General features: G+C 38.9%; 2 protein-coding genes across 3 annotated transcripts in view; one reads left to right on the top strand and one right to left on the bottom strand.

Annotated features, from left to right (window-relative positions):
* LOC100520241 (olfactory receptor 10J1) overlaps window positions 1–26,944 on the bottom strand; it is a 323,932-nt gene that overhangs the window by 87,493 nt on the left and 209,495 nt on the right. The gene's annotated exons all lie outside the window — the stretch shown is intronic.
* On the top strand, window positions 5,792–6,721 carry LOC100152040 (olfactory receptor 10J1-like). Its single transcript, XM_085024304.1, has one exon. The coding sequence runs from the start codon at window positions 5,792–5,794 to the stop codon at window positions 6,719–6,721; it is 930 nt and encodes a 309-aa protein (XP_084880430.1).

The following is a 26,944-nucleotide window of genomic DNA, read 5'->3' as shown; positions in this document are numbered from 1 at the left end:
GCATCTCAACATATCTCAACTAACAATGTTTTGTTAATATAAAGTGTTATATTAAAAACCATAAAGAAAAATAGAGAACTCCCTGTTTTTTTTAATTAAAGATCACAACATATGCCAAGCCTACATGTGATCAAAAAACCTATAAGCAAATTGCAACTACTAGCTTCAAAAATCTTTTTGTCATCCTCGTCAGTTCTGCTAATTTTGAAATTGTTTAGAACTTTTGTTTGCTTTTCCAGTTATATTAATGCACTAAATATATATATCTTTTATTTTCTAACTCACATTAACGTCATCTCAAGCTCGTGATGTTAGATTAGTAAAGGATCTAGAATCTTTCCCCCTTTTTCTTAGGCGGGTGGGGTTGTTCACTTTTTCCCTTCATTTTTCCAAGAATCCCTGGAACTTAAGCATTTCAAAAAGAGTGATCAGGTTTACAGATACACCTAAACAGGGAGAGCCTGGAGGTTGGTTAGTCTAATTTTTATTTTGTCTCCTGTTTCCCTTTCAGGACAAATTGCCTAAACTGTTTGAGAGAAGATCCTGGTCATTTGCTAATTCACTGGAGCAGACTGTATTTTCAAACACTGGACACACTATCTCCCATTCAATATGCTCTCCTATTTCTGTGCCATATCCCCCATTAAAAAGTGAAGTCTGTACCCCACTCCACACCCCAAGACTGGGTGTTTCTCTGTGACTGCTGGACCAATACAGAGGGATGAAAGTGATGCTATGACATCCTGACTCTGAGACTAGGGCATAACAGGTCATCCAGCTCCTGTCAGGCTCTTTTTCTTGGGGTGCTTGCTCTTGTTCTCCAGAGTACAGGCTATGAGGAAGCCCAGGCCACATGGAGAAGCTGCGTCTAGGTATTTCAGTCAATAGCCAGAATCACCTGGCTGATATGTAAGTGAGTAAACCCCTGCCACCTTCTGACCACACCGGAGATGCAGTGTGAGAATAGCCTGACCCTGGCCAGTCTCCCAGACACGGATGATGAAGGATACTTCTTGCTTTCCGACACTCAGTTCAGGCAGTCTGTTATGCTGCAAACTGGAAAATCCAAATTTTGGGATGAGTAACCATGGATGTAGATGACTACATTTGTTTGTGGACAAGCCTGCCTGCACAATAACAGACTGAGGTTAAGGCACCAAGCACAGTGCTCAGGAACTCGACACCTCCCAGAGCTCAGCCCTTCAGCTATTCACATAGCCAGACCTGGGGAAACCTGCTGACCAGCAAGCAGGGGTTGTTTGGCCATCAACCTCCTCAGAGACCCCTACTCACTGTCCTTCCTTTCTCCCTGTTATTCATAAACAACCTAGGATTCTGCTAGATTTCCTTTTCAACCTCTTTTTCTCCTCCGAGCATATAGAAGTTTCCAGGCTAGAGGTCAAATCAGAACTTGAGCCACATCTGTAACCTAGACCATATCTCACTGCAACGCCGGATCCTTAACCCACCGAGCAAGGCCAGGAGTGGAACCCACATGCACATAGATACTAGTCAGATTCACCTCTGCTGCGCTACAAAGGGAACTCTCTCCTTTTCAACTCTTACAACCAAAAGTTTTCCTCTAGAAAAGTAACTTCACTGGTCTATCCTCCAACAACATGGCTCCTAATTTTTCACAGAGAGCTCAGATTCTAACAGTTAAAGTCTCCGTATCCTTGGGTGCTGATGGAGCTGGCCTGATTGTCTCCTATAAAAGAGGCTTTCTGCCCTCTTCCCATCTAGAGCAGGGAGCCCCTTTATGCCTCAATGCTGATTTGCGTTTCCAGTGATAGCTAGAGAGACAATGTGGCTCCCAAATGGAGGACGACCCAATCGTACTTTGAACCCAAAACATTAGCGGCTGTGGTGCAAATGAAGATACCACTCAGCTGCAAACAGCCAGGAAATAAGTTGAGATGCTAACGTCATTAATGATAATTTAATGAAAAGTTTTGAGTTTTCTAAGAAACTCTAATATGGTTAGTATTTTCTCATGTCTTCTGAAACTGATAAGAGCAAATATTATTAACATCTTCATGTTGGCTATAAAATTTCCTTTTTATAATTTTAAAGAGGGAATACAAAAAAAACAAGAACACAAAACAAACCCAATCAAGTACAAGGGGCACTTTTTAGGATTATCAAAATATGACTGCAGGCACTTCATTTTTTTGCCATGTGTGGAAAAATTAACTTGGAAGAGAACTGTCAGGATCCGGTGATGAGATAGCGAAGGCTATATGTTGTTAAATTAACTAAATATTAACTAAAATAAGGAGGCCCTTAGACTGAAGTTGCTCTAATATCTTGGCACCCTAAGTAAACATACCAAAATCTAAGCCCGTGAATGCCTCCAGATTATAAAATCAAAGCCTAAGGATGACCGATCACAAATAGCCAAGCAGGGTTTAAACTACAACCAGTCTATATTCTCTTTAACTTTGCTTCCACCTTTTCTCTATAAAAGTCTCTCCCTGAGCTCCTGGCAGTGGAGAGACCTAACCCATTCTTTTCTGGCACTGCCCCATTTGAATTGATTTTTGCTCAGATACCTAAAATTTTTAAAATGCCTCAGTTTGTCTTTTATCAATAAAAAAAATTAGTAAGAATAAGATGCTCTTAGGGGAAGAAAAAGTGCTGGGTTTAGGGCTGGAAAGCATTGTGGAGGTAACCCCAGAGTATACTTGTGAAGCCCTGTGTATTTCACCATTTGCCTGGACAGTGAAATCCTAACTCAGGTTTCTTTAGACACGTACAGTGGGCTCCTGGCCTTCTGAAGAGTCTCTACTGTCTCTTCACAGGACAAAATGATGGCCAGATTTGACTCTTTCAGTTATAGAAAATAAGAAGGGGTTTAAAAAACAACAACAACAACAAAAAAAAAAAAAAAAAAAAAAAAAAAAAACAACAGCACCACCCGACAAACAAACAGCTTCTAATATTGAACAAGGTTCTTGACTACAGGGAGAGCTTCAGTTTCCTCGAATCCAAGACAGAGACTCTTAGCTAGAGCTCGCTTGGGCTTTGTAACCATGGTTTTCCAAGCCCAACTCTATAAAAATAGATTGTTTCTTAAAAAAAATAAAACCTGACAAGCCACTGCAATTTCCACTTGTAGCGCAAAGTGTCACGAAACTCCCAAAGCACAAGCCCCTATCATCTGGTAAACATGGCCTCTATCTAACAAGGTCCCCAGGCACTGGCTGTCTGCTTCTGTCTAGTCCCAGGGTAACTCTCAAGGATGCTCAGGGAATGGAACCCAGAAACCTTGAATGATGATCCCTAGAGATCATCATTCTCTTGGGCATCAGAAGGTCCTCCTCCAGCTGGAGAGATTATCTCATATCTGAGGAGCCCCTGGTAACTTTCCTTTTACCTCAATCCCTGGACTGTCCCAGAAGCAAGTAGAAGGACTACTTCAGGTGCCTTTTTTTCATGACCTTATATGTGAATATTTGTGAGCAACGGACCACACCTCTAATCACTCCCTCCAATTTTCTGTTGAGCCAGAGATTTGCAGGATGAAAAGTAAGTGAGATGTGGCAAAAGACTTCAATGCTCTACAGAGGGAGCCACATGAGAAATAAAATACATGTACAGGTTTTGTTGTTGTTCAAGGGTCAGATCATATTAACCTGGAAAGGATTCAGTTGTGTATGAATTTGCTTTTTTTCTTTCTCCTTAACTTGCCACTTTCAAAGGTCCCCTGGCTAATCCTAAGGAATCATGACTTCTAGGATTAAAGATTATCTTGATTCTTTACAGTAATAAGGAATGTGGCTCTGCCACTTGTCAGCTATGTTTCTTCGTCTATAGGCGTGTCTTCAGACAAATCATAATCCACAGAGATGCTCTTTATAAAGCCTCGCAGAGTCCATTTACAGTTTCTCATCATGGTGCACACATCAAGGCCAAACAACTCTCCCTGTTAAGAAATGGTCCCTGACATCTAACACAAAATTGATCTTTCTTCAACCTCATACCAGTTCCTTTCATTACATGCTCTGAGGAGCTAAAGCATAACTGTGCACAGATCCCTTAAAAAAGCTTTCTAAAATTCCCTTCATTTAAAATGGTATATTTCCAAAAACTGATTAATTTTAAAGGCACTAATAAAGCTTGCTTTTGAACTTTACCCACTATTAAGTCATTTTTCAATGTGGCTAGTTTGCTTTATTTCCAGCAATATATACTTTTTAAGGCGACTCCATGTATTCTATTACCAAATTTATTTTTTATAGCTAACCTGTTACATAATTATAGGTTGTTTAGCAACAGGGTAAAGGCAACTAGGAAAGTTGCAGTACCAGGATACTTTCCAATTAGATGTTAATAGTGTCATGCTTTCTTCTAGAGCTGTATTTCTAGTGTTAAAATTGAGCCTAGTTCTTAGTTTGTTGCTATCACAGGCATAGACAGAAGGAGGGTTGAAAACATTGAATATTCTCCTTCTTTGAAGAAGAGCTCACTGTGGTGCCCCAGCACTTTGCTTCCCAACAGGCAACTTGTTTGATGGACCCATGATCTGTAATGACTCCATCAGCAGACCTGAGTGCCCTGCATAGCAGTGGTCACTCTAGGGTTAAAAAGAGTTGTGTACGTGGTCCCTATTCTCAAAGACTATATAATAAGGCCATGATGGGGAAGTTCTATGATGCAGTTCTGTGTAGTGGGAGGAACAATGGATCAGAAGACATGGGTTCAAGTCTTAATTTTTGTCCTTTGACATCTGTGTGTCCACAGCCAACTTCCTAAACAGAGCTGATCTTCAGTCTCTGCTTCTGAAGAGAAACAATAATCCTTCTCCTCCCTGCTCCAGCGGATGGTGATAAAATTCAATAATGTATGTGGACATGTTTTGTCACAATAAATGCACTAAAGTGCTTCTAATACAAAGGAGCCAGTATATGAGAGGGAGCTGAATTTTACAGAGGTCAAAGGCTTTGTGTAGCTTTGAAAAATGGGTGGTGTCTAGGGAAAAGGAGTGTAGGAAAGGAGCTGAGAGGAGTAGTACCATCTGAAATGAGGATGAAGAGTGCAAACTATAGTGATCAGAGATCTACCTCAAAACCGAGAAGCTCAGGAATTAGTAGGTCACTACAAAGCCTAGAGCTCTGCATGATACCACTGAACATTAATGTATTCAATAATTGTTTGAATTCATAATTGTTTGAATTCTAATATAAGTATGATACTTAATTTAAAATGTTTCTAGGGAGTTCCCGTTGTGACACAATGGAAATGAGTCCAAATAGCATCCATTAGGATGTGGGTTTGATCCCTGGCCCAGTTCAGTGGGTCAGGGATCTGGCATTGCCATGAGCTGTGGTGTAGGTTGCAGATGCAGCTTGGACCCCATGTTGCTGTGGCTGTGGTGCAAGTCAGCAGGTGTAATTCCGATTTGACTTCTAGCCTGGAAACTTCCATACACCGCATCTGAGGCATTAAAAAAAAAAAAAAAGCAAATAAATAAAATGTTTCTACCACCAGTTCTATGATATTGTTATCATAATGCATGCATATAAAGAAAATTGGTTTTAGAGATGTTAATTCCTTGCCCAAGATACATGAGAGAAGTAGGATATGAATTTACAGCATTGACTCTAAAAGCCATGCACTTTCTTCTAAGTGAGGAAAGAACACTGTCTATTCCCGAAAGAAATGGGCATGGGTATGAACATAAATAAGTAGAGACCTGAGGTAGATTAACCAAAAGAATCTGTCCAGTCTACTACTGACAGATAAGTTCCTTATATAATTTTTTACTTTCTTAGGTACTATATATGGTTTAATGAAGAATGAGAATCACACTGTGGTGAGTGAGTTTACTTTCCAGGGTTTCACCAGCTTCCATGAGCACCAGCTCACCCTCTTTATTGTGTTCTTTTCACTGTACACATTAACCCTGGCAGGCAATGTCATCATTGTGACCGTCATTAGCGCTGACCATCACCTCCATACCCCCATGTACTTCTTCCTCAGCATGCTGTCAGCCTCAGAGACCGTGTACACACTCATCATCATACCCAAGATGCTCTGTAACCTCGTAGGCCTGAGTCAGCCCATCTCCTTGGCAGGTTGCGCCACTCAGATGTTCTTCTTCATCACTTTAGCCATCAACAATTGCTTCCTGCTCGCAGCGATGGGGTACGACCGCTATGTGGCCACCTGCAACCCCTTACGGTATACAATCATGATGAACAAGAGGGTGTGCATCCAGTTGGTATGGGGGGCCTGCAGCATTGGCCTAATTGTGGCCATGACACAGGTGTCAGCTGTGTTCAGGCTGCCCTTCTGTACCACAAAGGTGGCCCACTTCTTCTGTGACATCCGCCCTGTGATGAAGCTCTCCTGCATTGACACCACTGTCAATGAGATCCTGACGTTGATCATCAGTGTCCTCGTCATCCTGGTTCCCATGGGTCTGGTTTTCATCTCCTACATCCTTATCATCTCCACTATCCTTAAAATTGCCTCTGCTGAGGGCCGGAAGAAGGCCTTTGCCACATGTGCCTCCCACCTCACTGTGGTCATTGTCCACTATGGCTGTGCCTCCATTGCCTACCTCAAGCCCAAGTCAGAGAACACGATGGATCAGGATCAGCTGATCTCAGTCACCTACACTGTCATCACCCCCCTACTGAACCCTGTGGTGTACACCCTGAGGAACAAAGAGGTCAAGGATGCTTTGTTGCGGGTCATTGGCAGGAAGCTTTCCTGACAGGATTGGCCTGTTGCAAAGAGGGTCTTAGAAGAGTCTATAAAAAATAAAAAGTAAAGCAGTGCTCACAGTGCCTAGAGTGAAAACTCTGATGCCTACCAAGCAATGGCCAACCATTGAAAAGAGGAGAGGAAAAAAAGGACTATAAATTCAGCCCCTGGAAAAAGGGAGAAGGTTTTCCAAAGCACAAGCAAGCCTGCATCTCTCAAGAGATCATGGATGGTATGGAGCATCAAATATAGGAGAAAGAACTTGATTGGGGGAAATAGATGGGCAGTTTGCACATCCTGGGACAGAATGAGAGCAAGACAGTAGGAAGAATTAGTGAGGGGAGGCTACTCCAAAGCAGAACTAAAGTTTTAAATATATTTTATAACACTCTTTCTTGGACATGGGGTTCCCTCTTATCCATTTAGAGTTACATAGGTTTAACACCCAATTGAAGTCATTCCTTTATGGACAGTTCAAGTTCCTTGCATCTGAGACACCATAATCAATGGATACTGAAGACAATAAGCATCTATATAGTTCATCAGCCTTTGAAATCTGGATCTTTTTCACATAAGTACCAGGTTGGCCATTTGGGAAAATGCAGTCTTCAGTTTTCAGGACCATGTAAGAAAAATCTTTTTTTTGGAAAACAATTAAAATACCTTGATGATTTAAAGAAAGAGGTTAACACCAAGTAATCATATTGGCATTTATGAGAAGGTACAAAGGTTGTTGGTGGTAATACATGTAAATGGTTCACCCAGTAGAAAAAACTAGCCCTGCTTTGGAAATACTTGCAGAATGGGTAGAAATAGCTAGTAGATGGGAATACAATAATCCACAATAAGGATTAGTCAGACGAGAGGACTGAGAAAATTTGGATGGCTAAGGAAATAGCCACATGGTAACTTAGTGAATCAACAAAAGAAAAAGACTCAAACCATCAACCTTATCATTCCAGACCCCCTAGGGCTTGAATTAATAAGCCACCTTTCACTAGTCACCTCCTTCCAGTGCCCTTCCCCCAGCCTTTCATCCAGCTCCAATAACACCTTGGAGCTGGATGATAACAACACCTAGTGACTTGTGGTTTCCCAAGATTTCATAGTCTCATGTTTTTCTACAGCTTATTGCCACCTAGTGGAAACCCCTTACTGCCATGCTCACTGCCCACTCAGCCAGGGTACTCTCCTTTTAAAACACCAAACATCTCTTTCATGAACCCTCTAGTGAAGAATAAATAACTCCCCCACACTACCTCCAAACTCATACATTCATTATATTACTATAGTGAACATCTCCCACAATGTCTTTATGGATGAAAGTGTGAAATGGGCAGTGAGCGATGTTGTCACTTGGTGAAGTCTTAGCTAGGTGGACAATTAAATGTCTCACTTGTACCAAGTGATGTGTTTTTCACAGGCTGTGTTTTCCTTCATGTGTTAATTTCAGAAGATAAGGGTATGTCCAAATATTGTAATATCATAAATAGCTCATTATGGTTCATTCTTATATAAATTCGAATATTTTCTAAAATTTATGGTGAAATCCAGAACCCCCAAATAAAGCTACCCCATGTTTGCCAATGGTCACTTTTATTTTTACTTAATAAATAAAAAGAATTTAAGACGGCAGCCTCAAATACATTTCCCCTCCATTTAACTTTATTAATACTAATATATATCTGCAAGGTTAGCTACTGAAAATGTTAGCTAGCAGTTTGTGGAGGCCAGCAGAGTAAAGTAGATAAAATATTAGCATTGTAAGAAAAAGACTCCACCACTTTCCGTCCTGGGTCTCTCTCTCTCTATATATATATATCTATAATTTATATATATATATATAATTTTTTCCATTATAGCTAATTTATAGTATTCTGTCAATTTCTAGTGCACAGCAAAGTGACCCAGTCATACATATGTGTGTGTGTATATATACATATATATTCTTTTTCCTATATTATTCCCCATCATGTTTCATCACAAGTGACTAGATACAGTTCCTTGTGCTATACAGCAGGATCTCATTGCTTATCCACTCCAAATGCAACAGTTTGCATCTATTAACCCCAAATTCCCAGTCCATCCCATGCCCTCTCTCTCCCCCTTGGCAACCACAATTCTGCTCTCCAAGTCCATGAGTTTCTTTTCTGTGGAAAAATTCCTTTGTGCCATATATTAGATTCCAGATATAAGTGATATCTTATAGTATTTGTCTTTCTCTTTCTGACTTACTTCATTTAGTATGAGAGTCTCTGGGTCTTATTCATCACTTATACTTGAATGATTATTTCTCTAGGCCACAGTTTCCTCACCTATAAAACATATCAAAGTTTCTTGTGATAAACACATGAGACAAGTGTAAAAATCCTTTGTAAATGACAAAATAGGGACAAATATTCTTTATTTTTATTGGAGTAAGAAAAAGGCTATGATCTCGGCAAACTTTTAATTCTATCCACCAGACTCAGAGAGTTCAGGCTCACCCATCTGAGAAGAATGCTGCTTAGGAAATTTCTGATTCTGTCTTTTTGTCTGCCTGCTCTCGCTTTTATTTTTTATACCTGGTTCAAGGTTGCGTCTCTTTCTTTAAACATCCTAGAAAACAATGAGGGGAAGTTTGCTTCCGAATGATCCATCCTCTAGACACATCCCAGTCATTTAGTCTGACGAAGTGCTTCGGTGAGGTCACAAGCACAGACAGTGATGGCTGTACTTAGTTTCCCCAGACATATGGGCTCCACCCTTCATTTCTCAACTGGTCTCTTGTTGGGAAAAACATGAAGTCATAGGAAGACTTGAATTTAAGACAAACCTTTATTCTTTCCCACCTGTGTATTTCTCAGTAGGTAACAGAATTTTCCTTATCTAGAATATGGGGGTTACCAATGCTTGCTCTCTCTTTCCAATCTGGCTATTGTAAGAATCAACTATAGTAGAATTAACACAGTAGAAATTGTTGTGATAACCACAGGGAGGAGTTAAGAAACATAATGTATTATCATCACTATCCCTATTATTATTATTTGCTAACATGATCCCTATATTCTTACCTTTCCAATTTTCCTGGCCATAAAATATTATTTCAGTAATTAAGTTTTGACTCCCATCTTCATTTCACTTATGTTTACACTGTAATTGCTTTTGTATCCTCCCTTAAATCTGCAGATCATGTATTTGTAGTCTCTTGCTAAAAAACCACTTCTAAGAGTTCCCATCACGGCTCAGTGGTTAACGAATCCGAATAGGAACCACGAGGTTGTGGGTTCGATCCTTGGCCTTGTTCAGTGGGTTGAGGATCTGGCATTGCCATGAGCTGTGGTGTAGATCATAGACTCGGCTCGGATCCTGTATTGCTGTGGCTCTGGTGTTGGCCGGCAGCTACAGCTCTGATTAGACCCCTAGCCTGGGAACCTCTATATTGCTGTGGGAGAGGCCCTAGAAAAGGCAAAAAGACAAACAACAACAACAGCAAAACACAACTTCTAAACTCTGCATTACTATCTTTTGTTAGCAATTTCAGCAGTTAATGCCTATCCCCCTGATCCATCAAACACTTTCCCTCCTTCTAGTTTTAGTGGATTTCAAATTCTTTACCACAATCCATGATCCACAATAAGAAATTTATATTATATCATTACCCAGTATGCACGTATACATCTTCTGTTTGTGTATACATACAAAGAAAACAAACATACAAATGAAAAAAATTCACAAAACAGTACTTATCCTTACTACATGCAATGAATTTTGATGTTTCCATTCTAGTATTCTTCTGTTCTACTTCATTTTATTTAAGTAATATTAGTGAAGAGGGGTGCATCCAAGACATATTTTGACCACAAACTCAATAACTGAGCATTAAAATGTGCAACTGAAGCCAATGCCTATGCCCAGCATCATCAGATTGTGTCTCTGGGATACTGAAATATAAAAATCTTATTTTAAAACTTAATAACATTGGAGTTTTATGATTAAACATTTGGTAATCACATTTAAACATTTGACATTTCAGAGGAGGGATATTTAGCCTTCACTGTATCTGCTGGATTGTTCCAGCAGTCACTAAAACACACACTTGGAATTCTACAAAGATGCTTTTTTTTTTTTTTTTTTTGGTCTTTTCTAGGGCTGCTCCTGCGGCATATGGAGGTTCCCAGGCTAGGGGTCTAATCAGAGCTGTAGTCACTGGCCTACACCAGAGCCACAGCAACACGGGATCTGAGCCGCATCTGCGATCTACACCACAGCTCACAGCAATGCCGGATCCTTAACCCACTGAGGGAGGCCAGGGATTGAACCTGCAACCTCATGGTTCCTAGTCAGATTCGTTAACCACTGCTCCACGACGGGAACTCCAAAGATGCTCACTTTTCAAATGAGAAACTGAGATTGGTAGAGAAGTAAAATATCTTAAGGGTAATATCTCATTTTTTCTTACACTATCTTTTCCTCATTTTGTTAGATACAGATTAAAAATAATTTATCCTGGATCTTGCCATAGATGATTTGGGTGGCAAAACTGAAATTGTACTGCAATTCATGTATAAAATCTGATAAGGTTCACGGCTTAAATGGGATTAAGAAGTTAAAAATATGTGCTTAAAAATTTTTTCATTTAACATGTTAAATACAGGGCACCAGACAATTTTATAAAGATTAGAATTCTGCTATCTTATTTCCATTATTCTGCTTTGTACATTTAAATTTTATAAATATTGATTGGTTTTATAAGGATACAGTGTTCTAAAACTAATAGCCAATAAACTATTTCAAAATTTATATGAAATATTATTTTCCTTATTTAACTATTTAAAACTCTTGGTTTTTACAGAAAATTAACATCTCACAATTATCAATTATTCTCCCATTTTATTTTTGTAATAATAAAATACATGTTTCAGTTGACTGACAGAATTTTAATATGTAAAGCTATTTCACTTTAAGTCATAGATAGAATGAATTGAAATTTGAAAATGCAGAGTTGAAGGTTTTTTACAAATCCAAATGACTTGCTTTATTATTTGCTTTACCAGATTACTGCTGTTGTTAGAGATAATAATCTATTCTCTTACATGATCATTGTTTCCCTACAAATGCAAAATGCCCCAAAACTGGCATTTAAGAATTTTAGCCATTGATTTTGCCAAGATTGAAAACCAAAGTAGCAACCCAATAGCAGTATAAATAATAATAATAAATAGCAGTATAATAAATAACAATAATCATATTTTTTTTTAATGGCCAAACCCCCTGCTTACGGAATTTCCTGGGCTATGGATTGAATCCAAGCCACAGCTGTGACCTACACCCCAGCTGTGGCAATGGTGGATCCTTTAACTCACCATGCTGGGCCAGGGACCAAACTCCCATCTCTACAGTGAACCAAGCCGCTGCTGTCAGATTCCTAACCCACTGCACCATAGTGGGAATTCCCCAATAGCAGATTTTTAACTAAATACCAAAAGCAAAGCAGAACTTTGAGGAACTCCTGGTATGACCCACAAAATTTACGGAAACATGGGTGGATATGGATGCCACAAGGAAATGTTGCATTTATGAGTGACATGCTAAATTGGCTGAAATGGTAGGTAAATATTTGAGAAGGAGGCCCCCTATTTTTCTTTTTTCTCATTTATTCTAAAATAGTAGTATGAAAACTGGCATTTTTTTTTTAATTACAAAAGCAATACTGATTCTTTAAAAAAGTTCCAGGAAATTATAAAGAAGAAGATGGAACAATCGTTGTTGATGTTCACCACGGCCCAAAGAGTACATGCAATATTTCTCCTCTCCACATTCCCCAACTCCATCCCTGCACCACACCCTAGAAGGGAAAGAAAGGATTTTAAAATTAAGATTATATAGCCAGTTCTTACAAAAATGGAATAGTTAGTGAACCAGAAACCATGGGCCATGTTGACCAACCAGGAGGCATGAGAGACTCTCAACAAATGTAATCAGACTGATAAGGTGTTTTAGAAGTATGTGGGAATAAAAAGGAGAGTCTAATCACACAAGTTGGGGACAACAAAAAAGTTCCTTCATACCCAGAGGTGGAGGAAAATAAGAAAAATGATAAATCTTAGGAGAAAGCAACAGAGGAATTAGCCCAGACCCCTCATAAGTTCTTGCTCCCACGCAGGCAGGAGCAGGACAGTGTTGGTGGTTTCCAGACATGAGCAGTGCTTGCAGAAAGAGGCATGGCAGTGACACAGGAGTCTAGCAATAACAAAAACTAGGGAAAAAAATAAAACTTATATACAGGAGGAAGCAACTAGATACTAGAAGGGTTGAGCTAAAAAGCAGCAACATTTTTTATAAAATAATTCATTAAAAGAAAATTAAATTCATTCTCTTGCTCACTGTGAAGATATATATACCAGCTAATACTAAGTATAATTTAAAACAAATAAAATTTATAGGAATTCTGTGAGATATAATTTCAGAGTAGAAAGAATGCTGATGAAACACAGCTTTTACATATGCATTAGATGTGGCTTTTTCCTAAAACTCTACTACACTGACACACAGCCTCACCTCCATAGTAAAAGGGAAGAGGAGATGATACAAAGAATGTGCAGGAGTTCCCGTCACGGCGCAGTGGAAACGAATCCAACTAGGAACCATGAGGTTGCAGGTTCAATTCCTGGCCTCACTCAGTGGGTTAAGGATCCAGCATGGCCATGAGCTGTGGTGCAGGGCAGGACACAGACGTGGCTTGGATCTAGCATTGCTGTGGCTGTGGTGCAGGCCAGTGGCTACAGCTCCGATTGGACCCCTAGCCTGGGAAACTCCATATGCCAGGGATGCTGCCTAGAAAGACAAAAAGGAAAAAAAAAAAAAAAAAGAAAAAGAAAAAAGAATGTGCAACAAAATTTTGGGCTCTGGAATCTGAAAATCAGTTTAATAAGTTGTTATTGACTCTTAAGTGACTTAGCACGTAGAATGCTGATGTAGAATGCTCAGGAGATGCCTGAGGCAGAGAAAACAATAAAAATGCCAAATTATCAACCAGAGTGCCAGAATTCGGGAGAGTGGATAGTAACTATTTGTGAATATAAGAGTGTATGATGAGTCAACAAATAGGGTTGCTTGGAAATTTTTAAGTGATGTTATACAATTGGAACCTTGCTTCCACCTGAGCAGAAAGGTGGAGGATTACTTTCTAGAGGTTCTATGGAGATGAGGGAAGGTAGTGGATGTGCTGTAATAATTTTTTTTTTTTTTTTGTCTTTTGTCTTTTTGGTTGTTGTTGTTGTTATTGTTGCTATTTCTTGGGCCGCTCCTGCGGCATATGGAGGTTCCCAGGCTAGGGGTTGAATCGAAGCTGTAGCCACCGGCCTACACCAGAGCCACAGCAACGCGGGATCCGAGCCGCGTCTGCAACCTACACCACAGCTCACGGCAACGCCGGATCGTTAACCCACTGAGCAAGGGCAGGGACCGAACCCGCAACCTCATGGTTCCTAGTCGGATTCGTTAACCACTGCGCCACGACGGGAACTCCTGTAATAATTTTTTTAATGGTGAGGAAGAGGTAAAAGAACATCAGCAAACCTCATAGGCTCCTGACAACAAGGCTTACAGCGCCCCATCAGGAAACAGAAGGATGGTCCCCTGGGGAATTCAAGAAGTCAAGAAAAAAGACTTAGATATGGACTGTTCAGTGAGATATGTTGAAAAAGTAAGCTTATACTAATAAAGCCCACTTTCTTACATTACCCAGCTTTATCACCCTAGGAAATAAAGCCCACCCTTCAACCTATCTCACCCTACCCCACTACATACATGTGCACAGAGTTTCTAAACAGCTTGTTAATGTGTCAATCACAGTTATAATGGACTGACAAAGATCACCAAGAGTTTGTAGAAAACCACTATCACAAGAAAAAAAGACATCAGCTAATAAACAGATAACAAAAGACTGTGGAAGAATGAGATACAGTGCGGGGAGTAGATTAAAATCTTTCAAAAGAGACTAACATTTCAGAAGGAAACAAAATAGTTTATCAGAGAAATAAAAGCTGCGTTCGATAAAATACATGCTCTAAGAAGCAGAGTTTTTACAAACTAAAAATACATTAGCTGTGGAGTTCCTGCTGTGGCCTAGTGGTTAAGGATTGAGCATTGTCACTGCTGTGGCTTGGGTTTGATCCCTGGCCTGGAAACTTCTGCATGCTGTAGGCATGGCCAAAAAATACATTAGCTGGAATGAATAATTAAATGAGAGTGGCAAGAGAAATTTGATGAAATGTCTTAGCAGAACAAAAAGACAAATAGGAGTGAAATAAGGGGACAATATATGAACACTGAAGATAAATCAATTCAGTGATTCATATATCATGTTGTGTACCTGATACCAATATAATATTGTAAATCAACCATACTTCAATAACAAATAATAAAAAAAAGAAGGTCTTGAAAATATTAAAATATAAAATTTTGGTACATACAATCAAGAGCAGATGAGAGGAGTTCCTATCATGGCTCAGTGGGTTAAGGACCTGACATTGTCTCTGTGAGGATGCAGGCTAGGCCCTGCCCTGGCCTATGTTGCTGCAAGCTGTGGTGTAGGTCACAGATGCAGCTCGCATCCAATGTAGGCCTCAGCTGTGGCTTCAATTCCACCCCATCCCAGGAACCTCCATATGCCACAGGTGTGGCCGTATAAAAGAAAAATAAAGCAGGGGCGGGCAAATGAGAAAAGGACTACCTAAATAAAACTACAAATGAAATAAACACATAACTGGGGATACAAATAAAATTGTTGAAACTATAAGATGATAGCAGGAAAAAAACATTAAATCAATAGATTTAAAACATAGCTAAAACATAGCTTAAATGCACAATTTTAATAACATATAAATTAAAATTGACCTGAGAATAATTAGAAAAATGAACAGAATGATAATCAAGAAAATAAAAATTTAGTCAAAATATATTTCAAGAGAAAGACATGAGACCAGACATTTAAGAGAAAGTATGCCCAATTGTTCAGTCTTATAAAAAGAGAATCTCCCCAACCCAAATCATGAAACCACTAGCCTCAAAAACTTTATATCAAACTAGAAATAAGCAGTTTAAAATTCAAAATTAAACACCAATGTCACCTACAGAGAAAAGGAAATATTCTAGATAAAAGATTTAAAAAAGGAATTCATAGTTTAAAAGAATCCAGCATTTCCAAGTTGTATTTAGACTAGGGTTGCTAGAATGATTTAATATATACAAAATCTATCAGAACAATTTACTATATTAACAAGTTAAAGGGTAAAATTTATATGATTATCTCAAAAGATGAAAAACGTGAAACATTAGATATAGATTTAACACCCAGTTAATCCTAAATATTCTTACCAACTAAAACTACAAAGGAATTTCCTTTACCTGTGAGCATCTATCTGAAGTATGCACCAAACAGCCATATCATGACAAAACATTTGAGCATTCCAACTAAAGCCAGGAAAAGGCAAAAATATATACACAGGTAAGTATAAAAAACAACATAAATATATATATTTTTGTGACACTTTTCTTATCTGACTTAAATTACAACCATCTAAAGCAATCAAAATTATATTGATAGACTTGTATACAAATGTGTAAAGATGTACTATATACAATAATAGCACAAGGAGAGGTAAAGGAATCTATACTGGTGAAAAGTCTTTGTGTGCTTTGCAAATTAAGTGTGTATTAATGGGAACTACAATTTTTTAATGTAAAAATTAATTGTAACCTTCCTCAGGGCAACCACTAAGAAAATAACTCAAAAAAATCTAGAGAAGAAAAATACAAGGGAATTAAAATGTTACACTGGAAAATACCTATTTAACAAAAAGAAGGCAGTAATAGATTAGAAGGGGGCAAAAATGATGACATACAGAAAAACAAAAGTAAAATAAAAGAGATAGGTCCTCCTAGTCAGTAACTATATTAAATAGAAATAAGTTAAACAATCCAATCAAGAGGCAGAAATTGGCAAGATGGATTAAAAACATATGATCTGGGAGTTCCCACTGTGGCTCAGTGGTAATGAACCCAACCAGTACCCATGGGGATGCAAGTTTGATCCCTGACCTCACTCAGTGGGTTAAGAATCCAGTGTTGCCATGAGCGGCAGTGTATGTCACAGACATGGCTCAAATTTGGCAGATTTGGCTTTGCTATTGCTGGGGTGTTGGCCAGCAGCTACAGCTCCAATTCAACCCCTAGCCTGGAAACTTTCATACACTGTGAGTGTGGCCGTAAAAACAAAATCAATCAATCAATCTGTCTATCTATCTATCTAGTCCTACTATAGGTGTTCACACGAGGCAGACTACAGAAAAAGTAAAAAGTAAAAGATGGAATAAGCTATGCCATGCAAACAGTAACCAAGAACTGGAATGGCTATCTTGATATCAGACTAAACTGACTTTAAGACCAAAACTGTTAAAAGAAAAAAGACACTGTAACAATAAAAGTTCAGTCCATCAGGAAGATATAACAATTATAAATTGTACATGTACCTAACAACAAAGCCCCCAAAATACATGAAGCAAAAACTGACAGGTTTGAAGGGAGAAAGAGACTATTCAGTAACAATAGTTGGAGAGCTTAATGCTCCACCTTCGATAATGGATAAAACAACTAGACATAAGATTAACATGGAAACAGCAGACTGAACAACACTGTGAACCAACTAGAACAAACATCCAAAGAATATTACATTCCATCAAAACACACATTCTTCTCAAGTATACAAGGAATATTCTTCAGAAAAGACCATATGTTAGACCATTAAGTAAGACTCAATCAATGTAAAAGGACTGATTTCAAACAAAGTATGTTCTCTGAGTGCACTGAAATTAATTAGGAATCATTTATAAATTTGAGACATTCACAAATATGCAGCTATTAATACTCTCCTAAATAATAACCAATATGTCAAAGAAGAAATGATAAAGAGAATTAGAAAGTACTTTAGGATGACTTCATTCACGAAGGATGAAAACATATCCCCAAATTTATGGAATACAGAAAAAGTGGTGTTTAGAGAGAGGTGTATTAAATGTAAATGTGTATATTAAAAGAGAAGAAAGTTCTCTTGTCATTAACCTAAGATTCTATCTTAAAAAACCTAGAAAAAGAGCAAACTAAATCTAAAGCAAACAAAAGTTAAAAAAAAAAAGGTTAGAGGAGAAATAAACTATAGACATACTAGAAAACAATAGAGAAATTATCAAAACCAAAAATTGGTTCCTTAAAACAATGACAAAAAAAGTTGATAAACCTTTACACTAGACTAAGCAAGAGAGAGAACATAAACTGCCAAAATCAGGAATTAAAGATGCTATACAACCAGTGACCTAACAGAAATTTAAAAATATTATATAAGATAATTATATGAACAACTATATGTCAACAAATTAGACAAAAGATAAAGTAGCCAAATTTCCAGAAAGACACAAGCTGTCAAAATTGACTTAGGAAGGAATAGAAAATCTGAATAGACTTATAACAAATTTCCTCTAAAGAATAACCCAGGACCACAGTTCCTTTGAGGTGTTGCATGTTGAGGATCAAGTTTGTCCCTGCAGTGGCCCAGGTCGCTGCTATGGCATGGGTTCATATCCCGGACCAGGAATGTCCCCATGCCACTGGTGTGGCCAAAAAAAAAAAAAAAAGAATTGACCAGGACCAAAGAGCTTCCCTAGTGAAATCAATTAAAATTAAGAATACAAAGTTTTCTAAAAAAATAGAAGAGGAGGAAATATTTTTCTTTTTTTATTACTCAAATGAATTTATCACATCTGTAGGTGTATAATGATCATAACAATCCAATTTCACAGGATTTCCATCCCATAACCCAAGAGGAGGAAATATTTTCAACTCATTCTATGAGGCCAGTATTCTTGATGTCAAAACCTGACAATGACACTAAAATTAAAAAAAAAACTAAATACCAATATACCTTATGAATATAGATGCAAAAATCCTCAACAAAATGGAATCCAGCAACAATTCATTCCTGGGCATATATTTGCAAAATAAATGAAAACATAAGTCCACATGAAAACTTGTAGATTAATGTCCATAGGAACATTATATTCACAAGACATAAAAAGTGGAATCAGTTCAAATTTCAATCAACTAGTGAATGGATAACCAAATACAGTATATCAACATATTAGAATATTATTTATCCATAAAAATGAATGAATGAAATCATTCATACAATATGGATGAACCTTGAAAACATTACACTAAACAAAAGAAGCTAATCACAAAAGAGAACCACTGTATGATTCCATTTATATAAAATGTCCAGAATGGGCAAATCCATAGAGATAGAAAGTAGACAGTGTTTTTGAGCGGCTGGAGAAAGGGGAAAAAATGGAGAGTGGCTGCTAATGGCTACTGTAGGGTATCTTTCAGGGGGATGAAAATGTTCTGAAATTAGATAGTGGTGATAGTTGCACAACTCTGTAAACTTACGAAAACCCGCTAAATTGCACACTAAAAGGGTGAAGTTTATGTTCCGTGAATTACAGCTCAATAGAGCTGTTACATAAAAATATCCATTTACAGCAACAAGACACCTGAGCACCTTACAAAAAGCAAAAACAGACGAGATCCTTCTGGAGAATCTTATGTCCCTTTACGGAAGGACATAAAGGAAGAACTGCATAAATGGAGCCATATCCATTGGTGGAAAGATTTAAGGATGCAAAGATGTCCATTCTTCCCAAGTCAATGTACAAATTCACTGTAATCCCATTAACAATCCCAGCATGCATATTGAAAAGCTAATTCTAAAATTATTTTATTTCTCTATTTAACAAATATTTATTGAGTGCTTACACTGTCACTTTTATTAAAGCTGCTAGGGGTACAGCAATCAAAATGATAAACAATATCACTGCTTCCATGGGCTTATATTTAGTAATACGCTAAAAAAGGCCAGACTATTTTAGAAAAAATTACAATGGCTTTCTTGATCTAGCCAAGATCAAGACACATCATAAATCTATGGTAATTAAAATAGCATACAATTGGCACAAAAATAGCCAAAATAGATTCATATAACAGAATAAAAAAACAGATGTGCAAACATATACTAATTTGGCATAGAATAAAGAAAGGGATATAACTGAATAGACAGTTTAGATATGTGCAAAAATGAAGCTTTTTTAGATTTAATTTTTAATTTAATTTTAATTAACTTATTTTTTTGGCTGTGCCTGCAGCATGTGGAAGATTCTGGACCAGAGATCAAACCCATGTCATAGCAGCAACCTGAGCCACTACAGTGACATGCCCAATGTTTAACCTGCTGAGCCACATAGGAACTCCTCTTTAGATTTTTTTTTTTAAGTCACAGAGTTCCCATTGTGGCTCAGTAGTAATGAACCCAACTGGTATCCATGAGGATGCAGGTTCGATCTCTAACCTTGCTCAGTGGGTTAAGGATCCAGTGTCACCACGAGCTGTGGTGCAGTTTGCAGAAGCAGCTCAGATCCCACATTGCTGTGGCATATGCTGGCAACTGCAGCTCTGATTCAACCGCCTAGCCGGGGAACTTCTATATGCTGTGGGTGCATCCTAAAAAAACAAAAACCAAAAAAGAATCTAAGAAAAATAGATATATATGCATAACTGAATTATTTTGCTGTACATTGAAACTAACACAACACTGTAAATCAACTATACTTCAAAAATTTTTTAAAAAGAAATGCAGAATAAAATAAACCCAAAGCATATAAACATTCCCCCCTCCCCCCAAAAAAAGAAAGGGTCTCATTTGATTCTCAGCCGATGCTATGAAACAGCACAGGCTCTAATTTGCTGGTTGGGATCCAGGGACAAGAGAAAATCAGCAAGAAAACCAGTTTTGGAAAGCCTATCTCTCACCCACATAGGGAACACTAATGGGTGATGAGCCACCCTTAGAACCTCTTGACCCCAGCTCTACATCTCATTTTCTCCCCTCCCCCACTCAGGCATTTTCTGATGCCACTTTCAATGGACCTAGAAGTGCTCCGAGATGAGAAAGGCCTATGACCTTCCCATTGGTGCCTTTGCTCACTCCTAGAAGAGGGATGCTCCCCCACTCCTTCTTCTAGTTCCTTTTTTCATTCTAAAGCCAATGAACAGTATGGAGGTACCTTAGAAATCTATATATAGAAGTATCATATGATCCAGCAACCCCATTCTTGGGCGTATATCCGGACAAAACTTTCCTTAAAAAAGACACATGCACCCGCATGTTCATTGCAGCTCTATTCACAATAGCCAAGACATGGAAACAACCCAAATGTCCATTAACAGATGATTGGATTAGGAAGGTGTGGTATATATACACAATGGAATACTACTAAGCAACAAAAAAGAATGAAATAATGCCATTTGCAGCAACATGGATGGAACTAGACATTCTCATGCTGAGTGAAGTAGTTAGTCAGAAAGAGAAAGACAAATACCATATGATATCACTTATATCTGGAATCTAATATACAGCACAAAGGAACCTTTCCACAGAAAAGAAAATCATGGACTTAGAGAACAGACTTGTGGTTGCCCGGGGGGAGGGAGAGGGAGTGGGAGGGATTGGGAGTTTGGGGTTAACGGATGCAAGCTATTGCTTTTGGAATGGATTAACAATGAGATCCTGCTGTGTAGCACTGAGAACTATGTCTAGAGACTTATAATGCAGCATGACAATGGGAGAATTAAGTATACATGTATGTGTAACTGGGTCCCCATGCAGTACAGTGGGAAAAAAAAGTGTGTGGGGGGAAATAACAATAAAAAATAAATTAAAAATAATAAAGCCAGTGTGGACAGTGCAGGGAGGGAAAACAGCAAATACAGCCACAACAGGCAGATAAGGTCCTATTTATTAGTTTAGGCATGCTCAAAGAGTGGTTGGGGGATTCCTTTCAGAAGGTCAATGAGGTCAAAACTATGTTCATGGTAATACTGATATTAATTACCTTTTAAACTCATTCTCTCTTATAATAGGAGTTTTCCAGAGGCTAGATAATATGTCAAACAGCCTCAGTGTATATACAGAAGTACATACAACAATCCAGATGCCAATTAAGCCAGATGTTAACAAGATGTGCAAAAATGTAAATCAGTGCCACTCTACTAAATATTTTGTGTGTGTGTTGGTTATATTATTTTTTTCACAACAATACGTTATTTACACTATTATCTAATAGGTTTGTGGCTGCTATTTTTAAATGAATTAATAAAAAATATTTTCAATTTTTGGAGTTCCCATTGTGGCGCAGCGGAAACAAAAAATCTGAGTAGGAACCATGAGGTTGCAGGTTCGATCCCTGACCTTGCTCAGTGGGTTAAGGATCCAGCGTTGCCATGAGCTGCAGTGTAGATTGCAGACCTGGCTTGGATCCAGCGCTGCTGTGGCTGTGGCATAGGCTGGCAGCTGTAGCTCCAATTCAACCCCTAGCCTGGGAACCTCCATATGCTGGGGGTGTGGCCCTAAACAAAAAACAAAAAACAGAACAAAACTTCAATTTTTTTTTCAGTTTTGATTTACTGGTAAAATAGTATATACAACAACTCTTGGAGTCTTCACTAGTTTTTAAGAGTTTAAAGGGTTTCTTGATCCAAAAATTTGGGACAGCACCAGCTTTCTTAGAGTCAGCTTCACACCAATGTAAACAGGTAAGGAAGCCCTCAACAATCACTTGAATAAATAAGTGAACTAAAGAATTGATATACTAGATTTGGAAGGATGTAACCATAGTTTGAATTAGACAACAAGTACATAATTTCTAACACAGCACTTGTTACGCAGCAAATACCTGAAGCAAGCATGTTTTCTTCCTTGACATCAGAACTGGGAATTTAACATCATAACCCCTGTATGTGTAAGCTCTGATCAAAAAGGCATCCTAGAATGCTGGCAGGGTGAGTAACCATGGCCTTCAACTCAGTGTGTGTGTTTGTACTTTTTGTTCTCCATGGAGTTTGGGATAGTTCTGACTCATTGGACCCAGAGAAGCTGGCTCTGTCTAGGATCCCTGTGTTGGATCGCATCTTTTTTTTTTTTTTTTTGCTTTTTAGGGCTGCACCCATGGCACATGGAGGTTCCCAGGCTAGGGGTCAAATTAGAGCTACAGTTGCTGGCCTATACCACAGCTCATGGCAATGCCAGATCCTTAACCCACTTAGGCCAGGGATCAAACCTGCAACCTCATGGTTTCTAGTCGGATTTGTTTCCACTGTATCACAATGGGAACTCCTGGATCTCATCTTTGTAACAACTCCAGAACTTATACACTTTAAACACTCTCTTGACCAGACTTGAGTTAGAGAACCTGGTTAGTATTCTAATGGATCCTAGCATCAGTGACTTCAGCCTTTCAGACAATCCAGGACTAAATACAAACTCTGGGAAAGAAATCAGCACCTATTTGTTTCCAGGTTGCTTCTTCACCAGCACAGTCAGAACTGCAGCATAGGATTCTGCAGGCTGTATAGTACCTGACAGTGCCACATCTAAGGGAGTGCCTTCACATCTTAGACATCAGAGATTTACGACGACTTCCCAGGAGAGGCAGTAAAATTATTATGGCGATTTCTGACAGAGGTGTCTAGAAGAGAGGACTCTCTTTTCTCAAATACACACAAGCACCCTATGGACCAGCAGCTGTCCTCCTCCACTACTCACTGAAGGCCCTAACTCTGCTCAAGACGTTTCTGCTGCTTGTAAACTGATTTATTGGAAAGAGCAAGAGACAGCATCAGAAGAACTAGATCCAAACCCTGACTCTGCAGCTGTCCAGTTTTACACGCCTGGGCAAATAAATTCCTCTTACATGTACCTCAGTTTCTTTATTTACAAAACAGGGATAATAACTGTTGCCCTGCTTAGAGACTTCTCTGAGGATCCAGTAAAATTCTGTACATGCAAGTTCCTTATGAATTGTAGTATGTACAAATAAAAAGTTTAAAAATTTACTTTGACATATAATTGATTTACAATGTTGATTTCGGTGTATAGCACAGTTATTCAGTTATACATACATATATATATATATATATATATATATGTTCTTTTTCATTATGGTTGATTATAGGATACTGAATATAGTTCCCTATGCTATATAATAGGATTGTATTGTATTATTTATTGTATAATAGGATTGTATGTAATAGGATTGTATTGTTTATTGAGTCTATATATGGTAGATTGCATCTGCTAATCCCAAACTCCTAATCCATCTGTCCCTCGTGCCACTCTCCCCTGGCAACCACAAGTCCATTCTCTGTGTCTGTGAGCCTGTTTCATAGATAACTTCATTTGTGTCATATTTTAGAGTACACATATAAGGGATACATTTTAGTATTTGTCTTTATTTTGCTGCCTTACTTCACTTAGTATGGTAATCTATAGGCCCATCCATGTTGCTGCAAATGACATTACTTCATTTTTTTATGGCTGAGTGATATCTCATTATACATACACACACTCCACATATTCTTTATCCACTCACCTGTTGATGAACATTTAGGCTGTTTCCATGTCTTGGCTACAGTAAATAATGCTGCTTTGAACACAGGGGTGCATGTATCTTTTTGAATATAATTTTGTCTGGGTGTATGCCTGGGAGTGGGATTGCTGGATCATATGGCAATTTTAGCTTTGTGAGAAACATTCCTACTGTTTTCCATAGTGGTTGTACCAATTTACATTCCCACCAACAATGTAGGAGGAGTCCCTTAAGAATTTTATCATCAGTGCACTATTAAGTCCCAATGTTTACACCCCATGTTAATGGTGGTACAGAGCATGAGGTAGCATCAAGAAGAAGAAACAGTATATAGGTAGGGCTCAGCACAGCTTTCACAGAGTGAGGGTGAGAGACCAAATTCAAACCAAATTCAGTGCCAAACCTGTACCAAAATCTGTAAACAAAAACACGATAGGAAATTGTATAAGGAATAACTAAATTGACAAGTCTCATCTTCCCTGATGAAGGTTCCCTGGCCTTGAAGCAGAATAAAATTCCTGGAGATTTTTCCAAGGTGTCTAAAATGAATCTTCCCCTTCTGGTCCTACTTGGAAGAAATAAGAACTGACCAAATTCTCAGTGCCTTTTACCTGGTTTCGTGGGAATACAACTGGCAACCTGAGAGGAGATGTCTCCTGAGATGACAGTCCAGGAGCAGACTCCACGAAAGCTCCTGGTGTTGCGGAAAATGTTCCTGACAACACTTTGGAGAAGGGAGTACATGAAGAGAAGCTGTCGCAATCTGGATGCATGGCTCTGTGAAGAGCAGCTTTGACCTCCTTTTTCCTTGGCTGAACATCCTTTTTCCTTGGAATCCTTTCCATCATCCCTTACACCAGGGGATGATGATGGTGTAGATCACTGAGATGAGCCTGTCCTGTACTGGAAACTCTGGGATTTAGGTGTGAAGTAGATGATGCAGGCACTGTGATAGCAGATGATGACCACTGGGGGGTGGGAGGTGCAGGTGGCAAAGGTCTTCTTCTGACTCGTAAGGTGGAAACGGCCTTAGGATTCCAAGGCAGCCTTAAGATTATGAAGCAACCTTAAATGTGGTGCAGAAGATGATAACATAGGAGATGAGACCAGGCCCATGGGTAAAACAAGGCCACAGACACTGACAACGAATTGGTGCTATCATTGACAGTACCTGCTCCAGCAGGTACCTCCCATCACATAAGGAGCGAGAGACAACAAAGGTATCCCAGAAGGGGAGGCCAAACACAGATGTTACCTGTATACTGGCCCATGTCCAGGCCAAGTCCCAGTGATGCTGATGTCAATTGGCACAGGCCTGTTACCTGTGATAACTGTGATGGTGAATTTTGTGTGTCAACTTAACTAAGGATGTTGAGAGAGTTGCTTGGTAAAATATTAATTCTGCATATGTCTGTAAAAGTGTCTCCAAAAGAGAATAGCATTTTTTTTTGCTTTTTTAAAAATTTCTTTATTATAGGTGATTTCTTCTGTACAGAAAAGTAACCCAGTTATACATATAAACACATTCTTTTTTTTTTTCATATTATCCTCCATCCTGTTCCAACACAAGTGATCTGGTATAGTTCCTCAGGCTGTATAGCCGAATCTCATTGCTTATCTATTCCAAATGCAATAGTGTGCATCTCTAAAGAGATGAGCATTTAAATCAGCAGACTGAGTAAAGAAGACCCCCATCACCAAGGTAGACAAGCATCATCCAATCCATTGAGAGCACAAGTAGAACAAAAAGGCAGAGGAAGGGCAAATTCTCTCTGCCTGAACTGACATTCATCTTCTCCCACCCTCAGAAATAAGCATTCCTGGGCTTTCAGCCTGAGACTCACATTTACATCATCTGCCCCCTGATTCTCCGGACCTCAACTCAGACTAAATGATGCCATCAACTTTCCTGGTTATCCACTTTTCAGATGGCAGCCTGTGGGGCTTCTTGGCCTCTGTAACCTCATAAGTCAGTCCCCATAATAAATCTCTTATATGTATCAATATATATTCTCTTGGTTCTGTTTCTCTGGAGAACTCTAATGCAATGACTGAATACCATAGGGGGACTGCACATGACCACGTGGTGTTCACACTACATGGCCATGAGCAGGAAATGGTTGCTGATTGTACAGCTGAAAGAGAAGAAGAGCTGGATAGAGTAGTCTTGAATGGTAAAGGGCTTTAAGAACTCAGGAGGCCAACAGAATGTAGGGAATAAGAACCAGAGTGTAGCAGGTCTCAGAGATGGACAGCATACTCAGGAGGAAGTACAACGGAGTATGGAGGTGATGACCTAAGCAAATAATAGTCACAATAATGACATTACCAGAGAGAGAGATCAAGTACAAAGTCAAAAGAACAAAAAAAGAGGATAAGCCTGTGCTACGGGCCAAAGCTGGACAAGTCTTTAAAGAGAAACTCAGGAGTTCCCGTTGTGGTGCAGCGGTTAACGAATCCGACTAAGAACCATGAGGTTGCGGGTTCAATCCCTGCCCTTGCTCAGCAGGTTAAGGATCCGGCATTGCCATGAGCTGTGGTGTAGGTTGCAGACGCGGCTCGGATCCCACGTTGCTGTGGCTCTGGTGTAGGCCGGCGGCAACAGCTCCGATTCGACCCCTAGCCTGGGAACCTCCATATGCCGCGGGAGCGGCCTAAGAAATGGCAAAAAGACAAAAAATAAATAAAAAATAAAAAATAAAGAGAAACTCCGTCACAGC

The sequence above is a fragment of the Sus scrofa genome, chromosome 4, assembly GCF_054392235.1.
Source record: "Sus scrofa isolate SSC_HxYL_T2T_F1_AM1 chromosome 4, Sscrofa_HxYL_maternal_Yorkshire_Landrace_v2.0, whole genome shotgun sequence".
NCBI lineage: Eukaryota > Metazoa > Chordata > Mammalia > Artiodactyla > Suidae > Sus > Sus scrofa.
The sequence above is the reverse complement of the archived record's forward strand: the minus strand, read 5'-3'. Positions and strand labels throughout refer to the sequence as shown.